Below are 25,610 nucleotides of genomic sequence, written 5' to 3'. Positions count from 1 at the left end.
CCCAAGTCTGATTTTTCTTAATGGACTGCAACTCATCGTGCATGGCATTCATCCAATGGACATTGTCCTTTGCTTCTTCGAATGTTGCAGGCTTCTCCTCATCGAGAAGAGTACCTGCATATGCTGATTCCACTGAATTAGCACCTTCCATGTGCCGTGCTGCACTGCGAGTCCTGCCAGGTAATGGAGTATCAATCTTACTCTCCCTGAGAGTCTGTAACAGCCAGTTTGGGACTGTTTTTGCTGCATGTATGTCTACAATTTCTTGCTGAACCACCTGTTCCACTGCCTGTGGAGGTGGCAAGACATCTTGTGGCTGAACTGGAGCATCGGGAGGTGGCTGTAAATTCTGATTTGCATCAGAAATATCAGCAGGAGAACCCAAAGCAATGGGTAGTAGCCCCTCAAAAACATCCTCTGAAGAAGAAGGCATATGAAATTCAGCCTGAGTGTGAGCTGAATTTTCTGCAAATATCACATCTCTACTGACAATGATCTTGCATGTAGCAGGATTGTAGAGGCGGTACCCCTTGCTTTCTGCACTATACCCAACAAATATGCACTTAATTGCCTTATCTGACAACTTATGCCGAAATTCAACCGGCACATGAGCATATGCAAGGCATCCAAAGACTCGGAAATGATCCATTGAAGGCTCATATGCAAGGCATCCAAAGACTCGGAAATGATCCACTGAAGGCTTTCTCCCATTCCAGACCTCATAGGGAGTTTTTGTTTTCAAAGCTTTAGTGGGAGCCCCATTTAAAATGTAGTTGGCACACATCAGACCGTCAAGCCAGAATTTGTGAGGCATATGTTTGCTTTTCAGCATACATCTGTCCATCTCCATAAGAGTTCTATTTTTCCTCTCAGCTTTGCCATTTTGCTGAGGGGTCAGCCTCACTGTGAGCTGATGCACAATACCCTTGCCTTTCAGAAAAGCATCAAAGTCTACAGACAAGTATTCCCCACCTCTATTTGTGCGCAATGTATGTATTTTGAGTCCAGTTTCATTTTCAACCATGGCTGAAAAGTGGTTAAACACCATGAACACTTCTGATTTGCGCTTCAGCCCAAAGACCCAAGTGAAATCGGAGTAATCATCAATAAAAGTAACAAAGTAGAGATGACCACCCAATGATGGAGTCCTCATGGGACCACAGACATCACTGTGTATAAGCTGTAATTTGCGGACAGCTTTAACTGAACCATCCTTTTTGAAGGGGAATCTATGCATCTTGCCTAAAATGCACCCTTCATAGGCATGTGGAGGAGGTATCTCAAGAGGTGGCAAAGCATCAACCATAGAGTGCTTCTGAAGTGTCATCAAGCTGTTGTAATGCATGTGGCCATATCCGGCATGCCATAATTCTGCATTCTGCATGGCAGCAGTAGGGGTAGAAACTGCAAGAGCATGGGCTGCTCTTTTCTCAAAAAGATCAAGCTGAAAATGCCCACGCAGCAGAGTACCAGATAATCTCAAGGCATAATCATTTTCCTTGTCTCGGACAGCACATTTGTCATCCTCAAAGATGACCTGAAATCCAGCTCTGTTAAGAGTGGACACTGAAAGAAGATTCTTGGTGATACCAGGCACATATAAGACACCTGAAAGTCTGAAGACTGAGCCATCAATGGCAGTAAGCTCAACTTCTCCTGTGCCACGTACTGAATATGACGAGTTATTGGCACAAGTGACTTTCTTACCAACGGGAGGTGGATGCAAGGAAGTAAAGAGACACTTTCTAGCAGTGATATGCTTGGATGCACCGCTGTTAAAATACCAAGTGTTCAGTGTTTCATTGACACTGAAAGCAGATGCATCCGTAGAAGAGTCATAACTGCAAGTCAAAAAAGCATATGTATCATCATTACAAGTGGCTGTACTATCCCGAGCATTTGGAACAGCCAGCCTAGAATCTGAAATGCAAGATAAAAAGGCATAATCATGTCCAACAAAGTTGGCTGCAGCATCCCCACTGTCAGATGCATGAGGAGCTGAATCTGAAACAGCCATACCGGAGCTGTTTTTCTTCTCTTTTGCAAGTCTTTTCCTGCATTCTGCAATGTGATGACCTAGCTTTTTGCAGTAATGACAAAAACCCTTCTTCTTGGGCTTACTTGCATCATTTTTAGCCTTTTGTGAAGGCTGTCCTGACCCACTGGAAGGCTGATTTACTGATGTCTTTGCCTGTCCCTTTGTTTTTGACTTGAACTTTGAGAGCATAGCTTGTTCACCTGCATGTGAAGCCAAGTTTTTCCTGGTCTGCTCTTCCTGAAGCAGAAGTCCTATCAACTCATGAAAAGTGAGAGGATTTGCACCCCCCCTCAATGATAAGTTCAGCGAGGTATGAAAGCTGAGATAAGACTCAGGAAGAGAATTCAGAGTGGTGGTAATCATCTCTGAATTAGGAATAATCTCATCTATGTTCAATAATTGCTCTCTGAGATCCTAGAGCTTTGTGAGGTGGACTGACATGGAGTCACCCTCTTCCATATGTGTATTACTTAACTCTCTTTTCAAGAAAGATACCCTTGCATCATTCCGGGCTGGATACATGCTTTTTAAGATATCCCACGCTGCCTTCGAGGTCTTACACGACCGGATATGAGGAATGATAAATCTTTTCACTGAAAGAGAGATGCATGACAAAGCTAAGGCATCCCGTGAATCCCATCTCTTCTAGTGGCTATAGCTGCACCAACAACTTGTTCTGCAGTTGCACCCTGTGCACGACCTCTTCCACCTCCTTGCTGAGGAGGGGTATTAGGTGCCATACCTGCTGGTCGGATCTCACCCCCATTCACATAATCCCATAAATTGCGAGAAATCAGAATATTGCGTACCATAAAACTCTAGAGGGAGTAGTTGGTACCATCCAACTTGTCTTCCTGTGAGAGACCACCGAACTGGAAATCATTCTGATTTTGCTGGGCCATATCTGAGAAAGAGATTTTAGCGGGAATGAAATGCACAACTCCCAAAAAACACAGCCAAGCACTGGCTGTAAATGCAACTCAGATTTCTGCACTTGCATTGTCAGAAATTTGTCCAAGCATAAAAAAAACTCTCCAAAATCTACCAAAAGTGCTGCAAAACACTTCAAGAAAGGCAGTATGAATTGAAATCTCCAAAATTGCTCTCCCAACACAAAAGCCCCAAAATAGGCCCGAAATTGCAACCAGAAAGGGGCAAATTGATCAAAAGCCCCAAATGTTGCAAGAATTGCGCTCTGTCTGCAAAAGCCCCAAATTTCACTGCGAAATTGTAGTGTAATTACAAAATCCCCAAATTTCTTCAAGAAATTGTACTGCAGAATTGAAAGCCCTAAATTTCGAGCTTGAAATTATTTGTAAAGTCCCAAAATTTTGTCTACAAGATTGCAAGCAGAACAAAAAAACCTCAAATTTTTGGAGCAGATTCTGCAATTTGATTGCAATGTCTGCAACAAACAGGATGCCCCAAATGTACTCCCAAAAACTGAGCCAAACAATGGCTGTCTGCAAAATGTGCCTGCCTAAGATCACCTGCAAGATACAGCTTGTGCGTAGGTACAACTTGTACGGCCATGTACGATCAATGTACGGATTGCAGGTACGATTGGTACGTACGGCGATGATGCAGGTAAGGTTGTAGGTGTGAGCAAGTACAACACGTACGACAGGTACGCGTTAGCACAGCATGTACAGCACGGCCAAACAGCTCTACAGATCAGGTACGTATGGTGCTGTACGGCGACAAGCTGTACGATCGCGAAGTACGACGAGATTGCAAGTACGGCTCTGATGCAAAAACGGTATGGCGACGTACGGACGACGACGCAGAAGGTACGATTAGTACGAAATGCACAGGTACGATATGTACGGCGGAGTACGGGCAGGTACGGACGAGTGGCGCAAGTACAGTACGTAAACAATCCGTACAGATTGTACGGACGATCTGTACGGACGACTATGGTACGGATGGCATGCTCCAACGGGAATGCAGCGTACAGACGGAATGCAACAGGAGGAGGAGCACGAACTATCCGGGCAGGAGGAGCTTGGGCTAGGAGCAGGAGCTCAACGAGGCTCTGATACCAAATGTGAGTATTGGGGAGAGAGAGAGAGAGCAAGAGAGAGTGAGCTGAGAGTTGAAAGCTTGAAAGCTTAGTTACAATAGAAGAGTGTGAGAGTACAACTGAAAGAGTGAGAGATAAGGTTTTGTCCTAGTGATAAAACCTTAGTAGTCACTAACCATAGTTAGTGAACTAACTGCGGTTAGGGGGAAAAACCTCTCAAAGAGGGAAAAGTGCCTCTAACTAGCTTATTAAATTACATTGGTCACTGCTGAATTATATCTATAATTCTGACATGCTTGACATAAACCCACAAAGGATCGGATCTCTAGGGCCGTCGTGGGGACAGTCCAACTTGTGATAGCTTGGATCTTCTTAGGGTCCAATCGAATGCCTTGAGAACTAATGATGTAGCCCAAATACTGAATTTCCAGCAATCCGAATTCAATTTTCTTTGCGTTGAGATATAGCTGGTTATCACGTAATAACTGTAGGGCACATCGCACATCCTTAATATGCTGCTCGGTTGTCGCGGAAAAGATAAGGATTGCATTGAGAAAGATGAACATGCACTTCCAATATACTCCGCGAATACATGGGACATCATCTTGTTGAATGTTGGTGGTGCATTCTTCAGACCAAAGGGCATGACGACGAACTCGTAATGAGCTCACTTAGTTTGAAAAGCTGTCCTTGGAATGTCAGCTTCAAAAATCCAGACTTGATGGTAGCCACTCTTGAGGTCAATCTTTGAAAAAAATCTTGCACCATTGAGTCTTTCCAAGATGTACTCGATGCGGGGCATAGGAAACTTGTTGCTTACCGTAAGCTTGTTGAGTGCTTTGTAGTCGACACATAGTCGTGCAGACTTATCCTTCTTTGCCACAAATAGAATGGGTGCAACAAAAGGCGAAGAAGAAGGTCTAATAAACCTTGGGCGCAGTAATTGAGACAATTGCTGCTCTAACTCCCCCTCCATAGACTTTGAAAGTCGATAAGGGAACTTACTTGGAGGTGTCAAGTTCGGAAGTAGATCGATGCGATGGTCTTCCGGTCGGTTGGGAGGTAGCTGGGGTGGCAGATCGTCCCGGAGCATGATGTCTTTGAACTCTTGGACTAGATCCACCATTGCTTGCCTCATCAGAGGAGCGGCTTGAACTGTAGTGGATACAGCTCTTGCAGAGGCAGTATGGATTGGACATGCTGTCCAAATATGGGATGACAGGCTGTAAGCCTATTTCAGTTCCTTTGGAGCAGATTGTGAAGCTCAGCACAGATGCAGGTGAGCTTTTGGAAGACCCTACTATGTACAGACGCATAGTAGGAAGTTTGATTTATATGACTATTACCAAGCCATATTTAAGCTATGCTGTTGGATTGGTAAGTCAGTTCATGCAGGCTCCAAGGAAACCGCATTTGGATGCGGCTAGACGCATACTCAGGTATGTGAAGTCCACATTGCAATATGGACTATTTTATGAGGCTGGGGTTCAGATACACTTGCATGGATACACTGATGCTGATTGGGCTGGTAGCATTTCTGATAGACGATCTACCAGTGGATATGTGTTCTCTTTTGGGAGTGCTGCAGTCACTTGGAGCAGCAAGAAACAGCCTACAGTTGCCTTGTCGAGCACAGAGGCTGAGTACAGGGGTGCAGCAATGGTTGCATGTGAGGTAGCTTGGTTGCATAAGCTACTTTATGATATGCATCAGTCTACAGATGGGCCAGTTGTCATTTATTATGACAACATGAGCAGTATACACTTGGCAAAGAACCCAGTCTTTCATGCTAGAACAAAGCACAACATTGGACATAGACAAGTGCACACATGGCACCCTTGCGGGCGGCTCGATCGGCTTGAATATGAGAGATTAATAGAATTCCTGGTATGCTCCGATAACCGCGTATCACGGCGGGCTCAGGTAAATCTTCCACAATTGTGAAGGTGTCCTGTCGCCAATCAGTCGTCGGAACATGCTTACGGAACCACTGAATCCCGAGGATCATGTCACACCCCATCAAAGGAGTCAATATAAAATCCCGCATAAACATGGCCTTTTGAATTGAAAAAGTGAACTCGATGGCCTTATGTGTGATGTGTGCGCGCAAGTCGGGCGTGAACCCGTTCAGTGCAAGCTCATGAGGCACCAAGGTGCACCCCACTGTCTTGGCAAGCTGAGGGGAGATGGCATCTTCTGAACTCCCCATATGGAACAAGACAATAAACTGATGCTCGTTAGCTGTGCCGTACACTCGAATGAGCGCCTTCTTTTGATTTGCGAAGTTGTCCTAAGGAGATGAGGGTAGAGAGAGAGTAGAGTCGACAATTGATTGGGCCCCTGTACCCACTGAGGGCCCCCTCCCCCAATCAGGGGAGAATTTGCTTTATACTTGGAGAACTGAGAAATACAAAGAACATTCTTCGAGAGAGCACGGAACGCGCTTCTGAAGAGCTCACTGTGCACACGTATAGCAGATCCAAGGACCTGAGAGGCAACGCCGACCAATACCGAGACCTTCATGCTGTCCACACTGACGATGTAGGACGCTTCTGCAAGGCAAAGAAGAGGCTTGTGCTGTCTACCGGAATGCAGGGTTATTGCGTGAGTGAGAGAGTGAAAACTAGAAGTGATAGATCCTACGAGAAAGAAAGAAAGAAAGAAAGAAAATTTTTTTTATTAGAGTCTTCGGAAGACCGATGGGTCTATGAGACTGAAAGAAAACCTGATACAAATCACAGTAAGGGTGGAGCTACTGAAACGAGCATCATCACCCGTGCTGAATCCTAAGTGTGATCATACATAATCAAATACATTTGGATGTAACAATGAAAAGAAAAGGACTGGAGCGGAGCAGAATCCTCCGTATGTCATGTCCCCCTGGCTGATGCATAGCGGGTGATGGGACACTGGTGCCCGTCAAGGGGTGCCGTGCATCTCGGTCTCCTGGACGAGGCTCGACGCAAGACCAAAGCCACCGTGACTCTCGTGGGACGTATCCCGGGTCTAAACAATGACGGGAGGTCCCCCAGAGTGATCTGTGTGTCCCCTCAATGTCTCGTGTGTCGTGCTGCGATCGTCGGGTCGGGGTCTCTGTCACGTCGGCGGCTAGAGACTGGATGATCAATGTCACTCGATGGGAAGAACTATGTGATCCTGCTTTGAGAGGTGTCTGATGATGTGGCCAAGCTCCGTCGCCTGAGTAAGTACTCTCTATGTCGGATTCCCTCGTGAATGAAGGCCGCGAGGCATCTCTGATCTAGGTAGGCGAGGAATCTGGAAAGGAGCCCGGAGCCGTCTCAGTGGTAGCGACCTCTTATCTTGTAGTACACTGGGCACCTGAAAATAAAATGCTCCTCCGACTCAACCTCCTGACAGTCGCACAATATGCATAAGCGATGCTCCCTAGGAATCCCCTCTGCTCTGTCGCTCTCTATGCGGAGGCGGTGTGATGATACCCGAAACTGTCCGATGGAGATCCGTAGTGAGTGAGGTATATGAAGCTCAGTGTACCCCGGTGGTGTGATGAATCCCTCCTCCGAAATGCGAAGATAGTAATCTTTGTAGAAACTCAGCTTCATTGGAAGCTCCCTCGGCTCCAACCAGGTCCGAAAGGTGTGTAGCTGCAGGAGATCCTCTCGAATGACTTGGTTGGTATGTGGCCCAATCGGGATGGTGGGTGGGAGTACCGGAGGGGCATCTAAACTATACTGAAAAGGAGGTATCCTATCGATGTGGAACCCTAGTCTCACAAACCATCTGTGAGTCCGTGCATACCAGCATCGCTTGTCTCCCTCTGCTGCCAACCTCATGGAGGAATCGAGAGCCAACCATGGCAACCTCCGTCTCCCTGATGTGCAGTCCCCATATGATCTAACCCGGTGTAGATATGTGATGGTCTGAAAGGCTGCATCTAGCTCGAGTGGAGAGGCACCAAACTCGACCTGAATGATGTGATGTGGTATAGACGGTTTCCCCCAGATCATCCGTGAGAGCATGAGGATCTGCAAGCGCTCCACCCGTGTCCACTCTATCTTTGACATGTCAGGCTCCCAACAAGGGCTGCCATACATGCAAAACTGGCATATCTCCTGTAATGCCCAAATCTCCCACCAGCCGAGTAAGCCATATTGCTTCCTTGCAGGCCTCAGTGGCTGCAACATATTCAGCTTCAGTGGTTGACAATGCAACACATTTCTGCAACCGAGACACCCATGATATAGCACCTCCTGCAAATGTGAAAATATAACCGGTAGTAGACTTCCGGTTATCTGCATTCCCTGCATAGTCTGAATCTGTAAAACCATGCACCAATGCATCCTGCCTACCATAGCATATGCACAAGTCTTTGGTACCCTTGAGATACCTCAAGACACCTTTCACTGCTTCCCAGTGCCGCTTGCCTGGATTTGCCATATACCTGCTGATGACTCCCACCGCAAAAGCAATATCCGGATGAGTGGCAACCATGGCATACATCAAAGAACCAACTGCAGATGCATACGGAACCTTGGCCATTTCAGCCTTATCATCATCTGATCTGGGGCTGTCCTTACTGCTGAGTTTTAAATGTGGAGGCAACGGGGTACTAATAGACTTCCCCCCCTCCATTTTAAAGCGCTGCAGTAATTTGTCAATGTACTCTTTCTGTGACAGAAACAAAAGTCCCTTGGACCTGTCACGAGTAATCCGCATGCCAAGAATATGATTTGCATCACCCAAGTCTTTCATGTCAAAAGACTTATGCAGTTGTTTCTTCAAAGCACAAATCTCATGCTGAGATTTACTGGCAATAAGCATGTCATCCACATATAGAATGAGTAGCATCAAACTGCCATCCTTTGCCCGTTTGGTGTACAAGCAATGATCGGTCTCACACCTATGATACCCTTGGGACTGCATGAAGGCATCAAACTTCTTGTACCATTCTCTTGGCGCCTGTTTGAGTCCATACAAGCTCCTCTTGAGCTTACACACAAGCTGCTCTTTCCCTTTAACAGCATATCCCTCTGGCTGACTCATATAGATCTCATCATGGAGATCTCCGTGAAGAAAAGCTGTCTTCACATCCATCTGACATAAATCCATGTCTTCATGTGAAACAAGAGCTAACACTGCTCTCAAAGTAGTCATCTTGACTACAGGGGAAAAGATCTCATCAAAGTCAATGCCCTTCTCTGCTTAAATCCCTTGGCAACTAATCTGGCCTTATACCTTGGTAAAGCATTTGAATCCACTTTGACTTGTAAACCCACTTGCATGGCAAAACCTTTCTGCCTGCAGGTAGCTGCACCAAGTCCCATGTATCATTTTGAAGTAGGGAGTCCATTTCTGACTGCATGGCTTTCTCCCACTTCTTTTTCTCTGTTCTTCCCATAGCTTCCTTGAAGCTGGAAGGCTCACCACAATCTGTCAGCATGATAAAATCAGCCACATTATTGGCTCCTGGAACAAACCTGGCAGGAGGCCGTTGTGCACGGGTGCTCCTCCTAACAAAATGTTCCGGATTAGGCTGCTGTCCAGCCTGTTCTTCATGCATGACGGGTGGCTGTACCACTATATCTGGCTGTTCTACAGCCCCATCTGCTGGCATATCTAGTGGTGCATCATTGGCAAAATTATCTGGCTGATTTTCAGCCTATATACCCTCTTGAACAGGGTTATCTGCAGCAGGCTGCTGCTGCACATAAATGGGCATTCTTTGCTGTCCAACATCATAAAAAATAACCCTCCTGTATTCCACAGGTTGCACGGGTTCCTTGTGTACACTGTCCTCTTTAAAGATGACATCATTGCTGCGTATAATCTTCCGTTTAGCGGGATCCCATAACCTGCACCCCATTTCACCTTCGTCACCATAACCCATAAAGACATCTGATAGACTTTGGATCCAGTTTGGTGCGCAGTTCTTTGCGTACATGAGCAAAGCACTCGCAGCCAAATACACGTAAGTGCTTATATGAAGGTGGCTTGCCAGACCACACCTCCTCTGGCACTTTCAACTCCAAAGCCTTGTTTGGCGACCTGTTAATAATGTGAACTGCTGTTTGCACGGCTTTTGCCCAAAAGCCATGGGGTAATGTAGCATAAGACAACATACATCGAACCTTCTCCTGAATAGTTCGATTCATACGCTCACTTGCACCATTTTGAGATGCATTATGAGGGGCTGTGAGTTCCTGTTTGATGCCCTTAGCTTGGCAAAACTGCACAAAAGCATGTGACACATACTCACCCCCATTATCGGACCTGAGGCATTTCAGCCTGCGACCTGTCCGATTCTCAACCTGAGCGACAAACTTCTTGAAAGCATCTAAGGCATCGCTCTTATGCTTCAAGAAATAGACCCACACTTTGCGTGTGGCATCATCAATGAAAGTAATAAAATATTTTGCACCCCCTAGTGATAACTGTGGCATCTCACACAAATCAGTGTGCACTAGATCAAGTGGTGCTCTATTCTGGGGAGTTCTCCTCTTATGAGGAGTCACAGAATGCTTGCCAAATATACAATGATCACAAGTAGGCAAATCTGAAAAAGAAAGAGGCGGCAGATAACCCAAACGTGACAGTTCTTGCATTCCTTTAACAGACATGTGTCCCAACCGGCTATGCCACAATGAAACCTTTGGCAGCTCGGTTATGGCAACAACATGATTACCCACACTGGAAACATAAAGAGGGTACAAGGTATCACTCTTAAAACCCTCAGCCACTACAGTCTGGCCACCAGTAATCACCCATTTGGAATCCCCAAATGTGGTGTGGTAACCACTGTCATCCAATAAGCCAGTGCTAATCAGATTTTTCTTGATTTGTGGCACATGGCGGACACCATCAAGCATGAATATGCGTCCATCAGGAAATACTATCTGTATACTGCCAATCCCTGCAATCTGACATGCATAGTTGTTCCCAAGATGAACAACTCCATGAGTACTTGTGTAGGAAGTAAACCACTCCCTATGAGGAGTAACATGAAAAGAGGCACCTGAATCCAAGAGCCAGGTGTGCATGTCGTGACCATCAATAACCAAAGCATGTGCTATTACAGCAGAAGAGCATAAAACATCATGTATGTCATTGTCACTGTCCTCTGCTGCAACATTCACTGCATCCAAGTCATCTGCCTTGGCCTTGCCTTTGCCTTTGCTTGCATTTCCTGCATCCTTTGTTTCAGCCTTCTTGGCTTTCTGATCCCGTATGAACTTGAAGCACTTAGACTTCACATGTCCCTTCTTGCCACAATAAAAGCATTCAATATCCTTTTTGCCACGGGACTGACTGCGGGATTTGGACTTACTAGCAGATCTCCCCTTCTGCTGAGTCCTGCCTCTATCCTGTACCTGCAAAGCATTTGAAGACTTGCTGCCCGCATTATTCTTCCTGCTCATCTCCTCCATAAGGAGAGAGCTCTCTACATCAGCATATATAAGAGTGACATTTGAATTAGGCAGGGTGGTCTTGAAAGTGTCCCAACTCTCAGGGAGAGTACACAACAAGAAAGTAGCCTTGAACTCCTCATCAAGATTCAACCCCTGTGCAATCAGCTGTGTAAAGATGGCATTGAACTCACTCAAGTGTGAGGTCATAGCTGTACCTTCCTTCATGCGAAGATCAACCAGCTTCTTCAGCCAATAAACCTTACTGGCTGAGCTCTTTTGGGCATACAATTCTTCTAGCCTTTGCCATAGACCATAAGAGGTCTTTTCAGCCTGAACATTGAACACAAGAGTGTCTGAAATAGTGAGCATGATAGCTGCCCTTGCAGACAAATCAAGCTCTTCCCAGTCATCAGCTGCCATGTCAGATGGCTTGACACCCTTCACCCTTATGGGCTTAGCAATCTTCTTTAACAGAAGTACATTCAAGCACTGTTCTGCCCATAATGCATAGTTGTGTGCTCCTTCCAGTTTCTTTATGTTCAGAATTGAAGAATCATTTCCCCCTGATGCCATATCAGATAAGGAAAGTACCTGACTCCCTGGAAGTAAAAAAGGACTGAATAAAAATTCTGATTTCTCAGAAAAAACCTGCTCTATTTAAGAGCCAGAAGCACTCTCAATGGTGCTGTTTTTTACTGTCAGGAAAATCTGCAGCAAAACAGTAAATGACCCTGCAAATACTGTACCTTCTGACACACTGTACCGTGCTCAAAGAGGCATAAAAACAGTAATTTCAGACTGCTGCAGCTGCTCAACAAGTGCTTAACGGTGCATAATCATCTGACAAAGCACAAACACTGCTGTAAACCCTGATGTACTGACTGTACTGATCACTTCTCCCACCTCAGATGAGGTATTGCACTGAGTTAATATGCATAAACCACTTGGCAAACACCCAAAAAAAAAAAGACACTTCAGCCTGTCACATAACCTGCAACAGAAAATGGGATAAATCCCAAGCAATCACCCTTATACCAAGGGGAGAACATGCATCTGAAGATCTCTGTCGGTAACCCAAGTGCTATCAAACAAAGTCTGGGCAAAAGCCCCTTGATCTGACACTTGAATCAAGTGGAGAACACCTCAACACTGAGGTAGCACGCAATATGAAAATCTCTCTGACAAAATCATCCACCAATGTAATGCATATACTGGCCTGTGTAGAAATGACATACACAGATCCCAACGTACAAACACTCAATGAGGAACCTTTTGAGCACTGTCAACGATGGACAGTTAGGGACCGAGTAAACTCGATGCGCCCTGGCCAAGCGTGGCTCAACCGAGGTTCTCTGAGTGTGGCACAAGAAATGTGACCTGCAAGAAAATGTCACCTCGACACTGCGGAAATCAAGACAAATGTGTGCTCTCTGGCACCACACTGCCTCAAGGCATACAATGCATCACCTTCCGGGCAAAAGCCCTATGATCTGCTCACCTGTAAACTGAGATTCAAACCCAGTAAAAGCATATGTCCTCTTGCAAAATCAAGGCATTACCTTGCCAGAACAAAATAACTGTGCAATCAACCACACACTGTGGTTCTCATCACCTCAAGCACGAGATGAATGAAAGTACTTGCTGTACTTTCAAGATGACACAGTTTTGTGAACTGAAAAATGACCCTGAATCAAGAGGAATGAAGAGCAGAGTGCTCTTTCTCCTCTCTTTCTTCCCCAAACAAAAAATGTACCTCCTTGCTGCAAAAATAGGAAGCAGCTCCGGAGATCGGTACGGATGTACGGCTCCTGTACGGAATCCCAGAAGAGGGAAAACTGAAAATGTCGAAAGTGTGCCCTGATGTAACTCCCTGCAGGTGTGGCGGCGTTGTCCGTACGTCTGTACGGCAGTCCGTACGACGGGCGTCCGTACGACGGCCGAGAGCTGCTATACAGCTGCTATGCAGCTGTAGCAGCTACTGTGCAGCTGCAGGTGTGACGCGTTGCTGCGCCGCCCTGACCTGCACAATGCGCCGCCGCCCTGGCTGATCGACACGCTGCCGCCCTGACCTGCGCAATGTGCCACCGCCGTGGCTGCTCGACACGCTGCCGCCCTGCGTCCAGATCCGACACGTGCCCAAGCTCGTAGCCCGCGCCCGCTCAATGTCCGTCCGTACGGCGCTGGCTAGGTAGAGGTCAAAGGGTGAGGGCAAGGCTAGGGTAGAGAGGAAAAGTGGAGAGGTAGGCTCTGATACCAGTTGAAGGGTCTTAAGGGGAAATGAGATTAGGTTTACCCTATGACTGTCTTAAGACAGTCATAGGTGTCCTATCTTTAATGAAGGGTTGGCAATGTGCCTTTACCCCAACATCACCTTCAGATCAGGCTGAACTGATGGCCAAGGGACTAAGGTTAGAGCAGGGCCAGATCTGAGGATCTCAGGGGCTGCACAGGAGGCTGAAGTGGAGCTGTAGGAGGACTGAAGGCAGGAGCAAACTGAATGAGAAAACAAGGCAGCCAAGGGGCCCTTTTATAGGGCTGGACTGAGCCAACCCAGTCTGTAAACAGACCGACTCAGTCTGTTTTACAGACTTGTTGGCCTACAACCAGCCTATAAAAAGCCCTCCCTAGCTCATCTGCCAGGGGAGTTTTGGGCAGCCGTTGCAGGCTGTCTTCCTTGCTTACCAGTCCAGCCTTTGGGGACCCTAAAGGGACTCCTAACCTAGGCTAAGACCTAAACTATAAGATGGAAATGCTTAAACTACTGTTCTCCAATGGGTACTAGTGAACAAGAACTGACTACTGACTTGACATAAGGCTGAGAGACTGACCTGTGTAGCTTGTGCCTGATTGTCCCTGGACAAGGGCTCACAAAGGGGTCATAGCATACGACAAAATCTCCTATCTGGGAACTATAATGCACTTGTCGATGTAGCCAGTGTGTCACCTTGCACCCAAGTGCAAGGGTGCATGTGACATCATGAGAATGGAAAGGTTAGAAAGGGGCCCAAAACTGTGCCCATCCTAAAAATCGCTGTGGTATAGAATGTGCATGTACATAAGAATTGCTCCTTTTTCTCCACCTCCTCCAATGTGCATAGCTTGTAGATCCATTGCTCTATAGGTGTGACTATGGCTCTCCTTGTCTCATAATCACTCCATCCTCTGTAGATTGGTTGCTCTCTAGGTGTGCCTATGGGTCTGATAATCACTCTATCCTCTGCTGCTCTCAAGAATTGATCGTGTGGGGAACTCTTTGCACCCCCCGCCCCCCCTTTCCAAAAAAAAAGAAAAAGAAGCCGTCCGTGAGACGGATAGAGCTAGAGTTGATCCAACCGGCATCGATTCTTAAGTGGTGGGACGAGACCCTCATCTATCCAATGGCAATCCTCAATGCATGGGAGATTGGTTTGTCTTGGGGTCTGATAATCTCTCCATCCTCTGATACCCTCAATAATAGCCATATCATATGGGTGATCTCATCTCGTGGAATGAGGGGGGATGTGGCATCCAAACTAGATTGAAAGGGGTAGAGTCTATCCATCTAAATACCCTAACTAGTAAATGAGAGGGAAAGAATGAGGGAGTGGAACGAAGGAGACGGAGAGAGAGAGGGGGAGACACAAAAGTGTGGGTGTGAAGTGTTGAGCCACACCACAAACTCATAGGTTTTATTAGGATTAGGCTTTCACCCTATGACTGTCTTAAGACAGTCATAGGTGTCGTATCTTTAATAAAAGGGTGGCAATGTGCCTTTACCCCAACAACCTCCCACCTAAAGGCCAATGTGCCTAAAGGGGAGAAAAGAATAAAAATTACAGCAATATACAGTTACTGTATACAAGACCATAAAATAAGAATGGTCTCATCCTAATCCCATGATGTGGCGGCAATGTGCAAACCGCTCTGTAGGCAAGCTCTTAGTGAGCAAATCTGTAGGATTATCATCAGTATGCACCTTCACAAGCTCAAGTCGCTTGTCTTCCAGTACCTTCTTGATGAAATGGTATTTCATTGCACACATGTCTGGTACATAGATCCGTTTTTAGGCACCACCACCTTCATTTACGAACTCGCCTCTGAACTCGAGCTTTCCAAGTACCAGTGTTCTCCAGTTGTCCCCCTCATGATGGGTGAACAGCCTGAAGTCCTCCGTCCTCCATTTGGCCTGGTCCGCAACCAAACACCATTCCAAAGACAACATATCCCAGGCATAAATCCAATTTTCTTGGACCGTCAAGCTCCAACTGTGGTTCTGTATTGTTGTCCTCCTCTAAGTCACGGCCACCGTCCGACCTTGAGTCTTCAAGTGCTATTGAAGAATCCCCCTCTGCTTCAGTAACACCATCCAAGAACCGAGACGATTCTAGGCACTTGTTAGTGCCATCACCTTCACAAAGGATTCCAACTCCTCTTCTAACCAATCCTCAATGTCTGACCTTCTGACAGTCACACCGTGGTCCACATATCTAATCTCAGTAGCACATGTAGTGGCCTCCAAGAAAAGCTCTCCTACTGCCACTTGAGCTCACTCCTCTGACTCTGAGTTGGCACCCTTCTTCTAATCAGCGTTCTTCTTTATGCAATCTTTCAAAAAATGTCCTGGCTCATCACAGTAGAAGCACTTTCTCTCTTTCTTTCTCTTCTCCTTGTTGTCTTCATCTGAAGAGTCCACTCCGTTATCAGATTTAGGCTTGCCTTTAACAGGCTTACCCGTGCCCTTGCCCTTGCCTTTACTCCTGTTTTGAGCTATCAGGGCATTGTCATCCTTATTCGTATTGTTGTACTTATTTTCCCAAGCTTCTTGCTGCAACAGTAATGGAACCAGCTCCTCAAAAGTCCCTGGTGTCGCCCTATGCCCTACGTCATCGTAACCACAAAACTACCATAGTTTCGGGGGAGCATTCCCCGCAACAACCTTTTCATCCTTGTCCTTTGACCAACTGTCGCCAATTGATCTTGTACCACCTTCATCTTAGTGATGTGTTCCTGTAGTGATTCCCCTTCATCCATACTCATGCTGTACAGCTCTGTCTCAAGGTCCAAGATTCTCACCTCATTGTCGAGCTCGTACATATCCCTGAATGTCGTCCAAGCGTCGAAAGAAGTGTCTGCCATCTGAATATGTGGCAATATAATATCCGTTGTCGTACCTACAATGATAGCGAAGGCTTCTGCATCTCGGATATGCCATGCTTTCACTAAGATAGCGTTTGTTGGCTTTGTCATCATTGCCAAGGTTGATGTGGCTGGAGTGGTTACGGTGGCTTGGGGTATTAGCTCTGTCCCCATTGCAATTCCCCACGAAGTGGCTCCGAACCTTCATTTTCCACAATGGGAAGTTGGTCCCGTCGAGCTTGCCTGTCTCACCAAAATTTGGGATTTGGTATCTAATTGGCCATGTTAATGAACTGAAATAGGAAAAGGGTTTTAGAGTGTTGTACACTTGTCTAAACCGGAGCCTCCCACCTAGGTACAATCCTTCAGGCGTCTACCTAAACGTGAGCCTCCCGTCTGGATACAATCGTTTAGACACCAAAGCTAATTCCTCCGAGCAATGAATCAAGGTCTTCCTTCAGCAAGGTCCTTGCCTTCAAGCTCCACTTCTCGAGAACTTCCATCAAGGCTCTGCTACCATGTTAGAAAAATGAAATCCCACGAGAGGGTATCCCATAGCGGAAGATTGATAGATAGCCCAGGAATTACACGCGGAAGTGTTTCACTATGGAATTAAGCTTCATTAGATGTGTGTACTTCACAACCATACATGTGTGTGCAGACTTGCAAATAGACTGTGCTTAGAAACAAATATAGAAGCAACTCTTATATATTCGCATCTGTCAACAAATTGGACAAGTTACAATACCAAAAAGGTTCTCCTACTATGTGCCTGGCACCTCTAGATCTCTGAGCTTGCATGCTCCCTCTGAGGTTATGTAGACTCTCCGTCTAGTGATCCCTCCACCTTGCTGTTCAGAACCTCAGCCTAAGTGTGCAGCTTCTCCAAGCTTAGTCTGCAGCACTCTGACACTCTTTTCTTCTTTTGGATGTAGGCCCAAAATAGTCTATTCGTGCTACTCCTTGCTGCTTGCTGTTTGCTGCTCCAAAAGATATGTTATGAGGCACAAAAAGGTTACCAAAATCATAGGGCACAAAGCCCTCCAAAATAACCGACCAGTAGGGGGGAAATGGTCGTTGTGGTCGTTCCTAACAGCGCCCCCCTCCCCCCCCCCCAAAAAAAAAAAAATCCACCAAAACCGACTTTTAGGGCCCTTTAGGACCTGGGGTGGCTCTTTTGGGCTCCTGCCTAGCCCCCAAAGGTGGCCTATATAAGGCCCCACCCTTGGACAGTTCCCAGACAAGGTGGCTAGCCTACCACGGCCACCACCCTTCTTCTTTGTTCTGCAGCGCCTTCATCTTAGCCCATGGATCTAATGCTGCAGCTCCATACTGTTCCGTACCTTGTCCCTTACAAATCCCGCCTTGTGTCAGCTGTCCATGCATTCTTCAGTGTGTGTATGTCCCACATGGAAGTCAAGATTCCACCCATGTGGCAGCCTTGTCACCCTATGGTTCACCCCCCCTTTGCTCTGCTCATTTGGGGGCTCACAAGTGGCGAGGTGACCATCCATATTCCAACATATTTTGCACGAAACGTTTTCCCAGACTTTGCGGCATAGCCTTGAAACATTTTCGAAACCCCAAACCCGTTTCGAAACCTACCGTTTTGAATCTCCTTGACTACTGTGCTTCCTCAAGTTTATAAAGCAAGTGTAGACTTTCTAGGATCTTGATCTTGTGTCCTCGATGATGGCCCATAGAGTAAAGATGTGGTCTAGAGTAGAGTGTTGTCTTCGAAACCCAACTTGTACCAAAGCCCTTTGTTGTTGTGCCTTTGAGTAGGTACCGATCTCTCTCTCTAACCGACCCTCAAATCTTGTCCAGTGTGTGACCATGAGAGTGTGGTAGTTCCCCGTGTCCATGGGGTTTCCTTTGCTTTGTGTATGTGCACTATGGTGGTAGGAGGGAAGCCGTGGCTGACGAGATGTTACTTCATCTGTTCTAACATCGGGGCCAAGACCTCCTGTCATGTGCAAAGTGCTCAGTTTGCGACTCATGGTCTTGGGGTCTCTGGTTATGGAGTTGATGCAATGCAGACCGCATATTCAATGTGGTGAAAAGGTGGATGTGGTGGTCTTGGGTAGGGGGGACACATTAGGTGGTGCATGGATTGGGACAATATAGAGCGATGTCGCATCTCTGCTGGGCGGACAGGTGAGTCAAAGAGAAGAGCCTTGGTTCGGGGATCCTGAAAATGTAAGTGAAAGCATTGATGCTCGAGACTGGCTAGTGCAGCATGTCCCCTGCTCAAATGGGCCTGAATAGCTGGTTGCATCGTGACGATTAGACCTGTAAAAGAACCCCCAGGTATGTATAGGATGCAACAATCTCAATTGGAGCCCGGTCAAAGGTAAACTGCTCTTTGTGTGCAGTCACTTGGGATGTGTGACCTTGGTGTGTCTTGCAGAAAGATTGGAGAGCATCCAAATACCGCTGGAGACCCTCAGCCGAGGAGGAGAGTAGGACCACTTCATCTGCGTAAAGTAGAATCCTATCATTTTGCATATTACAACAAACCTGTCAAAAATTTCATCCTTTTGTGAAGATTTAACAAGATTCTGGGAATATTTGTCTGCCACTTGGAATACATGTTATTCTGTTTTGAAGACTTGTCTCTTTTAGTGGTCACAATTCACAGGAGAATGTACTAACATGTTTACGCTCATTTTTGTTATTTCTATTTGATCAAAGAATATGATCACGGGAGCAGCTCAAATGGATGGAGGCATTCTTGTCGTCTCTGCTCCAGATGGGCCAATGCCTCAGACAAAGGAGCACATACTACTTGCTCGTCAGGTTTGTTTGTTTTTTCCTAGATATGCAATGATTATTTTAAGAGAGACACAATTGACTCTGTGGATAAGCATATATATCTCAATTAGGTTGTCATTTTATGATTGTGTCAGGTAGGCGTGCCATCACTGGTGTGCTTCTTGAACAAGATTGATGCAGTTGAGGATGAAGAACTGCTGGAACTGGTGGAAATGGAGTTAAGAGGTAAGCTTGAAAATAGATTATTTCTTCTGGTGCTTACCTGCCTTGCTGTTGCTTTCTTGGCTTCTCCCTTAGAATCAAAGCAAGGAAGAGGAAACACATGCCTGTCTACCTGGCAGCAGCCTGATAAACTGGCATGGCTACAGGACTTGTTCCTGTCCACTGCCTAGCTCTCTTGTCCTGTGTGTGTGAACACTGTGGATATATCCGTCCTTATGTCATGAACTTTCTTTTTCATGATATATGCAGGAATGACATATTACTGGTTCTTTCTATGCACGGTAAATCTGTTTCTATGTTTAGAGAGTGGAGTCTTATGAGGAGACTATTTATGTGATACCAAAGTGAACGTATATTTTTCATATGTGATATGGTGTTGCTGTTGACATGGGAAGGGAGGATATTGTATGTGTCCACGCTATGCATAGCAAAATCGGTATAAAGCTTTGTGCGTGGTACTCTTCGGAACGGAGGACACACCTTTTGTTTGTCTAGGATGTTAGTTTTGGGATATAAACGGTGGATTTGCAGTTAGTTTATGAATGTGTACTGGCGCTCTTGCATGTGCACATCCTGTGTGGGTGCAGTTGTGTTCATCCATATGCAAGTGTGTATGCATGGTTGTGTGTGCATGTGTTTGCATACATTGCTCATGCTATTACCCTGCTATTTAGAAGGGCTGTTTGCTTGCAGCTGTAGAATTGTTCTCTTAAGCTGCCTAACTGATAATGATCATTGTTGATATTGAATGCTACAGAGCTGCTTTCATTTTATAAGTTTCCTGGTGATGATATTCCTATAGTGAGGGGTTCTGCATTAGCAGCATTGAATGGCACTAATGAAGAAACAGGAAAGAAAGCAATATTGAACTTGATGAAGGCCGTGGATGACTATATTCCTGAACCAAAGCGTGCTCTGGACAAGTCTTTTCTAATGCCAATTGAGGATGTGTTTTCTATCCAGGTACTCTTTGGTCAATAACAGTTGTTTTTTGACAGCGTCACGTTTAAATGGAGTTTCTAACTTGACTTATTGTCCTTGTAACAAGCATTAAAGTACTCCTGTTTCAGTTTCTCGATAAAAGATTTAAATTTGGATGATTGCTTGTTCAGTCAGTAAGCTTTGCCAGCTTTTGTTTGAAGACATATTAGCAGAAATTGAAAGGATATGTAAGGTATATGTTTATTTGTATTCCACATTGCAGTCTCTGGGCAATTGAAATTTGGCGCAATGACGTCATCAAAGCATGTCCATGGGCGTTCATTCATGTTGTAGGTGTGATTAAAATTACTCGTTGATTGTGTATCACGGCCTTCTGGCTTATACCTTAGATAGGACTTACAGCCACTGATGTTGTAGTGACGGGAAGATCGTACTGAAAAATGAGGAACACAAGATATCATTTTCCTTTGTTTGTGGTAGCTTCTAATGTGGAATAGTCACCACATGGTAGCATTATCTAGAAGTGGGAGTCCTGCAAATTTTTTGAGACTCAAGCTAGGTACAGCGCATTGAGTACATCAAACTACTTAAGATTTCTATGGTAGCGGAAGTGCTTATCATGGTTGTAATCTGAATCCTATGGTTTAACAAGGATAGACTCCATAGGAGTGGAAATCTTCTTGCAATTATCATACCTCATTTTTTGAGAAAACGTGTCCTCAGATAATGTGATCGATAGAGCCTCAAAGCAGAAACATTTTAGCATGAAATACTTATGTGTCAACAAAAGCTTGATGTGTAATGAAATCAGCTAGTTAAATGATGGTAATACTTGTCCTTTATTTCAAGGCCTTGGAGGGAATGGCAAGGCAGTTGTTAACCTAGAATGTTGATTTTTTTCTCCTTTGTTATGTGTGTCTCTGGTTGTTTCTCTGATAGCCAAATATTTGATCATTTTGTATCTTGATTTTCTTGTTTTGGGTAATGATGTGTGACAGGGTCGTGGTACAGTTGTTACTGGTCGTGTGGAGCAGGGTATTGTTAAACCTGGTGATGATGTTGAAGTGGTTGGTTTGAAACAGGTAGGCATGAGGTAGGCTTGGTGATTATGTGCGCAAGTAGTGTGCATTGTATTCTCATTCTTGGTTTCAATCTACTTGCAGGGAGTCATAAAGTCGACAGTTACGGGTGTAGAGATGTTCAAGAAGAGCCTAGACCAGGGGCAGGTAGTGCCAATTTTTGCCATACCTTTCTAGTTTTGCTAAATGGGTCAGATATTGAAGCATGGTTGTATAATAACAATTATAGCAGTGTTATTAGGTTAACGAATGTTTTTTTCTGTAGTTTTGACGCCATACCTACAACTGTTCTGTGTTACTAAGTTGAAAGAACTCCTGATCTAAATGACTTCGGCTTAAGATTTGGAGGTGATGGAAGGCGGTTAAGTAAAGTAGACACTATAAGTTGGTTCATAATTTAAAACCCTATGTGTATCAATATATGCATGTGTTGCAATTACCTTGAGCGTTTGCCATGTGGACTGCTTAAAACGAGGAGGTTTCCTTTATCTCAGGTGGGACAATCGGAATTTTATAAAGTGGAAGCTTTATGCTTGATGACCATGTTGTAAAGCTTTTTGGTTGTTAAACGAAAGGAAGGAGCATGCCTGATCTTTCTGAGCAAATCTTCCGAGGGAGTTTTGGGTGCTACACTATAGGATAGGCATTAGGTGTGGCCAATTGGCAGACCATAGATTGGCTTCATCTGTACGACAGAAAAGGACCTGAAGCATTGCCAGTTTTCAGTAAATGTGGCTGCCAAATAATCACGGGCCACTATGTGGCAAAGGGAAGCTGTAGAGGACTCCTACATTCTTCTACTGGCAGCAGCAGACGAACAGATTATTGGCTTTATCCTCTGGAATTTTGCATGGCAGCTGTAGATGGACCCAAGTAGTCCTCTATTTCCGAATCTTCTGGGACTCTATGGATCATGCTCACATCTACCTTCTTCTATGAGCTGTGGAAGACTTGCATACATTCTAACTTAAAGCAGACAACGTGGAGAGAAAGCATATAATGGGACGTAGCTTCTTCTGCTCTTAACAGAGTATTGTCTTTATCCTCTTGAATCATGGATGGCTGCCTGTGGATGGACCTAACCAGTCCTACAGCTTTTGAATCTTTTGGGACTTTGTTATGAACGCGGTGTGATAGCAATTAGGATGGGCAAGCAGGCAAGGGACCCCTTAAAAGGGACTTTAAGTCAGTACAGTGTACGGGTGCCCTTGGCTTAGGGTCACCCTTGGGTGAGTCTATGTATATGAGCTGTGGGCTCCTTTGTAAAGATCTCTTGGATGGACTCCTCGTGATCTAGACCGGGCCTATGCCATGTCTGGCCTTAACACCGGGATGGGTGGACTCATTTGGGGGTTGTGACCACGGATGCGGCGTGGTGCTTGGCTATCCTCAGTATCGGAGGGTGAACCTTGTAGTGAATCGATGGCTGAGCTCTGTAGCTCTCTGGAATTGGTCCTTACTAACACTTGGTTGTTCTGTAGGTTATGGCTACAAAGTCAGGTCTTGGTTTATTCCAAGGTTGGCCTTAGCAACTCCATGCCTAGAAGCATGTTTCAATTGGTATCGGAGGAAATTTGATTCCAGAATCTAGGTGAATTTCCTTGATGTATGAAGATTGTTCTAGTCACTTCTAACCTCCCTAGGGTGTTGCCCGGTGAGCATGAAAGCATACATACAGGAAGAAACCCTTGAGGTTGAGCTTGCAGTTATATATATATATGAACAAAAAACAGAAATGTTGCATGTGGGATAATTAATGGCACTTTCGTTTTGAAGAAAGGTTAAAAACAAAAGAACTTAGATTTCACATACTTTATAGAATTTATAATTGAAACCCCTCATTGAACTTGATCTACAACTATGAGTTCTAAACCTCAAAGCATCAAACCATGTTACACTTTTAAACAGGAAACCTCCTACTTAAGCAACTACTGATCTGCAAAAAATAATCGAACTACATTATATGAAAGTATAAAGACATCAATTCTTATTTTGTTTATTAGGAGTTTAAAAAGTATATAGTGAAGTAAATTAAAGCTTACTCACTTCATACATCAATAAATAAACATTCAAATTCTATATTTTAAAATGATTGAGAACAAAGAATTGTAAAAAACTTATTTGTAATGACACACGAAAGAAAGAAAGGGGTACTCATATTGATCAAATGTATGTAAAGTCAATACATCGAATACAACAACAAATCTCTACACATCTAAAGCTGTTTATCATCAGCATGCTTCCCTCCGTTTTTTCCATCTTGTTGCCCTTCAGTTTGGGGACTGACCACTTTGGTTCCATCTCCTCTGCAAGCTCTGCAAGGTCAGATTCATCATCTTGATAGGAAGGCTGGGGCTCTCCAGAAGCCAGCTGCACTTTATATCTTCCCAGCTGCACTTTATATATGCTTCTACCGTATTAGTGGACATGCAAATTTCACCTTGTGAAGTTTTCGTCCAAGTTGCGGCCTGTTGGTATTGCGATAATTCTTTCTATCTTAAATGGTGCGTTGCCCTACCAGCTAGATTTAGATTTAGATGCTCGTTTGGGAGAGACTAAAATGAAATCTTTTAGACTTCACAAGAAGTTGTAGCTTGAATGAAGAGATTTGGACTACTTTTTGATTAGCCTTCTCCTTTAGTGCTAGCCTTCGTCATGGTTGAGTTTGCCCTTCACCTCCGGAGTGCCGAAGAAACTCAGTACAAAGATTTTGTATAAATGGATGCTCAAGTATGTGTGGGTGTGTGGATTTGTATGTGTGAGAGCATACTTTTATACTATGGTCTACACCCACTGTTGGGCGCTGATGACGTCAGTGGGGATGTCATAGTAGCTAGTCCTTGCTATGCATGATGGAGTTTATGGTTCTCAATCTTATGAGTGACTCTCGTGAGATTGAAACTGCACTATGTTGTGTTTTTAGAGGATGAGTTTGGGAATGTTCCTGGATTCATCTAGATATATGCACTTTATATCTTCCCGGCCTAAACGTTGCTCCCACCTCTTGGTCAGCATCAGGTAGATCATTGTCTGCACAGGCGTGTTACAACGTGAGGATGCTTGCATGGGATCTTTTCGACAGCTATATAGTGCCTATCTTTCTTTAGAGCACAGACTGTGGTCGTACCTATTCAGCGAAAAAATCGCAGACTCAATTGTCCTGAACACTAAAGAGATTCAACAGCTCATTGATAAGATGTTGTGGCTTGTGTTATGGGTTTATAATAGATTTATTGCTCTTTGCATATCGTAGCTTCCGTGTCATTCCTCGAAAAATGCAAAGCATTATTTACATTTATTCGAGAACAGTGCATAATTGTATTACGCTGCTACATAATGCCGACATTCATCATCTCAAAGTATGAATGAAATTATGCCAGGTACGTGCTTGAGATATGTCTCAACCTTGCTGACCAAATCAATAAAAACAATGATTATAATATACCTAATGGTGTTACGACAACATCTAGCATGCAAGACAAAGTTACAATAAACTTACCAAATCATGCTTTCCTGTGCATGCGTGTGGTCCATCAATGCAGCGTGGGCCGTGGAATGAAAAATGACAAAGGTGCAATTGGGTGCCAAAGTTGTGTGCTTTGAAGGCAGACACCATGCAATCTATCTGTGTATGACCTAGAGCTGCATCATTAACACTTGTTTCAATCTAAACCCATAAGGAATATTAGCTATAGCTAACTTATAATCTTTTTTAGGGGTGTTATTGGGAAAATCCCTTATATCACAACAATATATATAATAATTGTTCACCCTCAAAGGATTAGGTAGAGGGCTAAATTTTTTCATTTGCTTATCGTTTTGCACAATTTATAGTGCCTCTTTCCTCTCCTCCATCCTTGCGCTATAAAATTTCCTAGGACATAAGGAATTCAAGGGTGGTAGATTTTACTCTTGTTTTACACATAACAAATAAAACTACAGTTAGACCTCCTAACCGAAGGCTCAGTACAGTGAGTCATCCCCTTGAAGTCTAATCATTGTTATTCTCATGCAAATCCTTTGCATGAGAA

General features: G+C 44.8%; 1 protein-coding gene across 1 annotated transcript in view; it reads left to right on the top strand.

Moving 5' to 3' along the window:
* Positions 1–25,610, top strand: part of LOC147892919 (GTP binding Elongation factor Tu family protein) — a 70,223-nt gene that overhangs the window by 41,793 nt on the left and 2,820 nt on the right. Inside the window, exons 5-9 of the mRNA XM_087387070.1 lie at positions 19,256–19,360; positions 19,471–19,561; positions 20,316–20,521; positions 21,499–21,582; positions 21,664–21,726. Coding sequence (XP_087243196.1) covers positions 19,256–19,360; positions 19,471–19,561; positions 20,316–20,521; positions 21,499–21,582; positions 21,664–21,726 — 549 coding nt within the window. The remainder of the gene's footprint in view (positions 1–19,255; positions 19,361–19,470; positions 19,562–20,315; positions 20,522–21,498; positions 21,583–21,663; positions 21,727–25,610) is intronic.

The sequence above is a fragment of the Dipteris shenzhenensis genome, chromosome 16 (genome assembly GCF_047967505.1).
Source record: "Dipteris shenzhenensis isolate YYH24624 ecotype China chromosome 16, Dip_SZ_1.0, whole genome shotgun sequence".
NCBI lineage: Eukaryota > Viridiplantae > Streptophyta > Polypodiopsida > Gleicheniales > Dipteridaceae > Dipteris > Dipteris shenzhenensis.
Note: the sequence above shows the minus strand (reverse complement) of the source record. Positions and strands in the feature narration are given on the sequence as shown.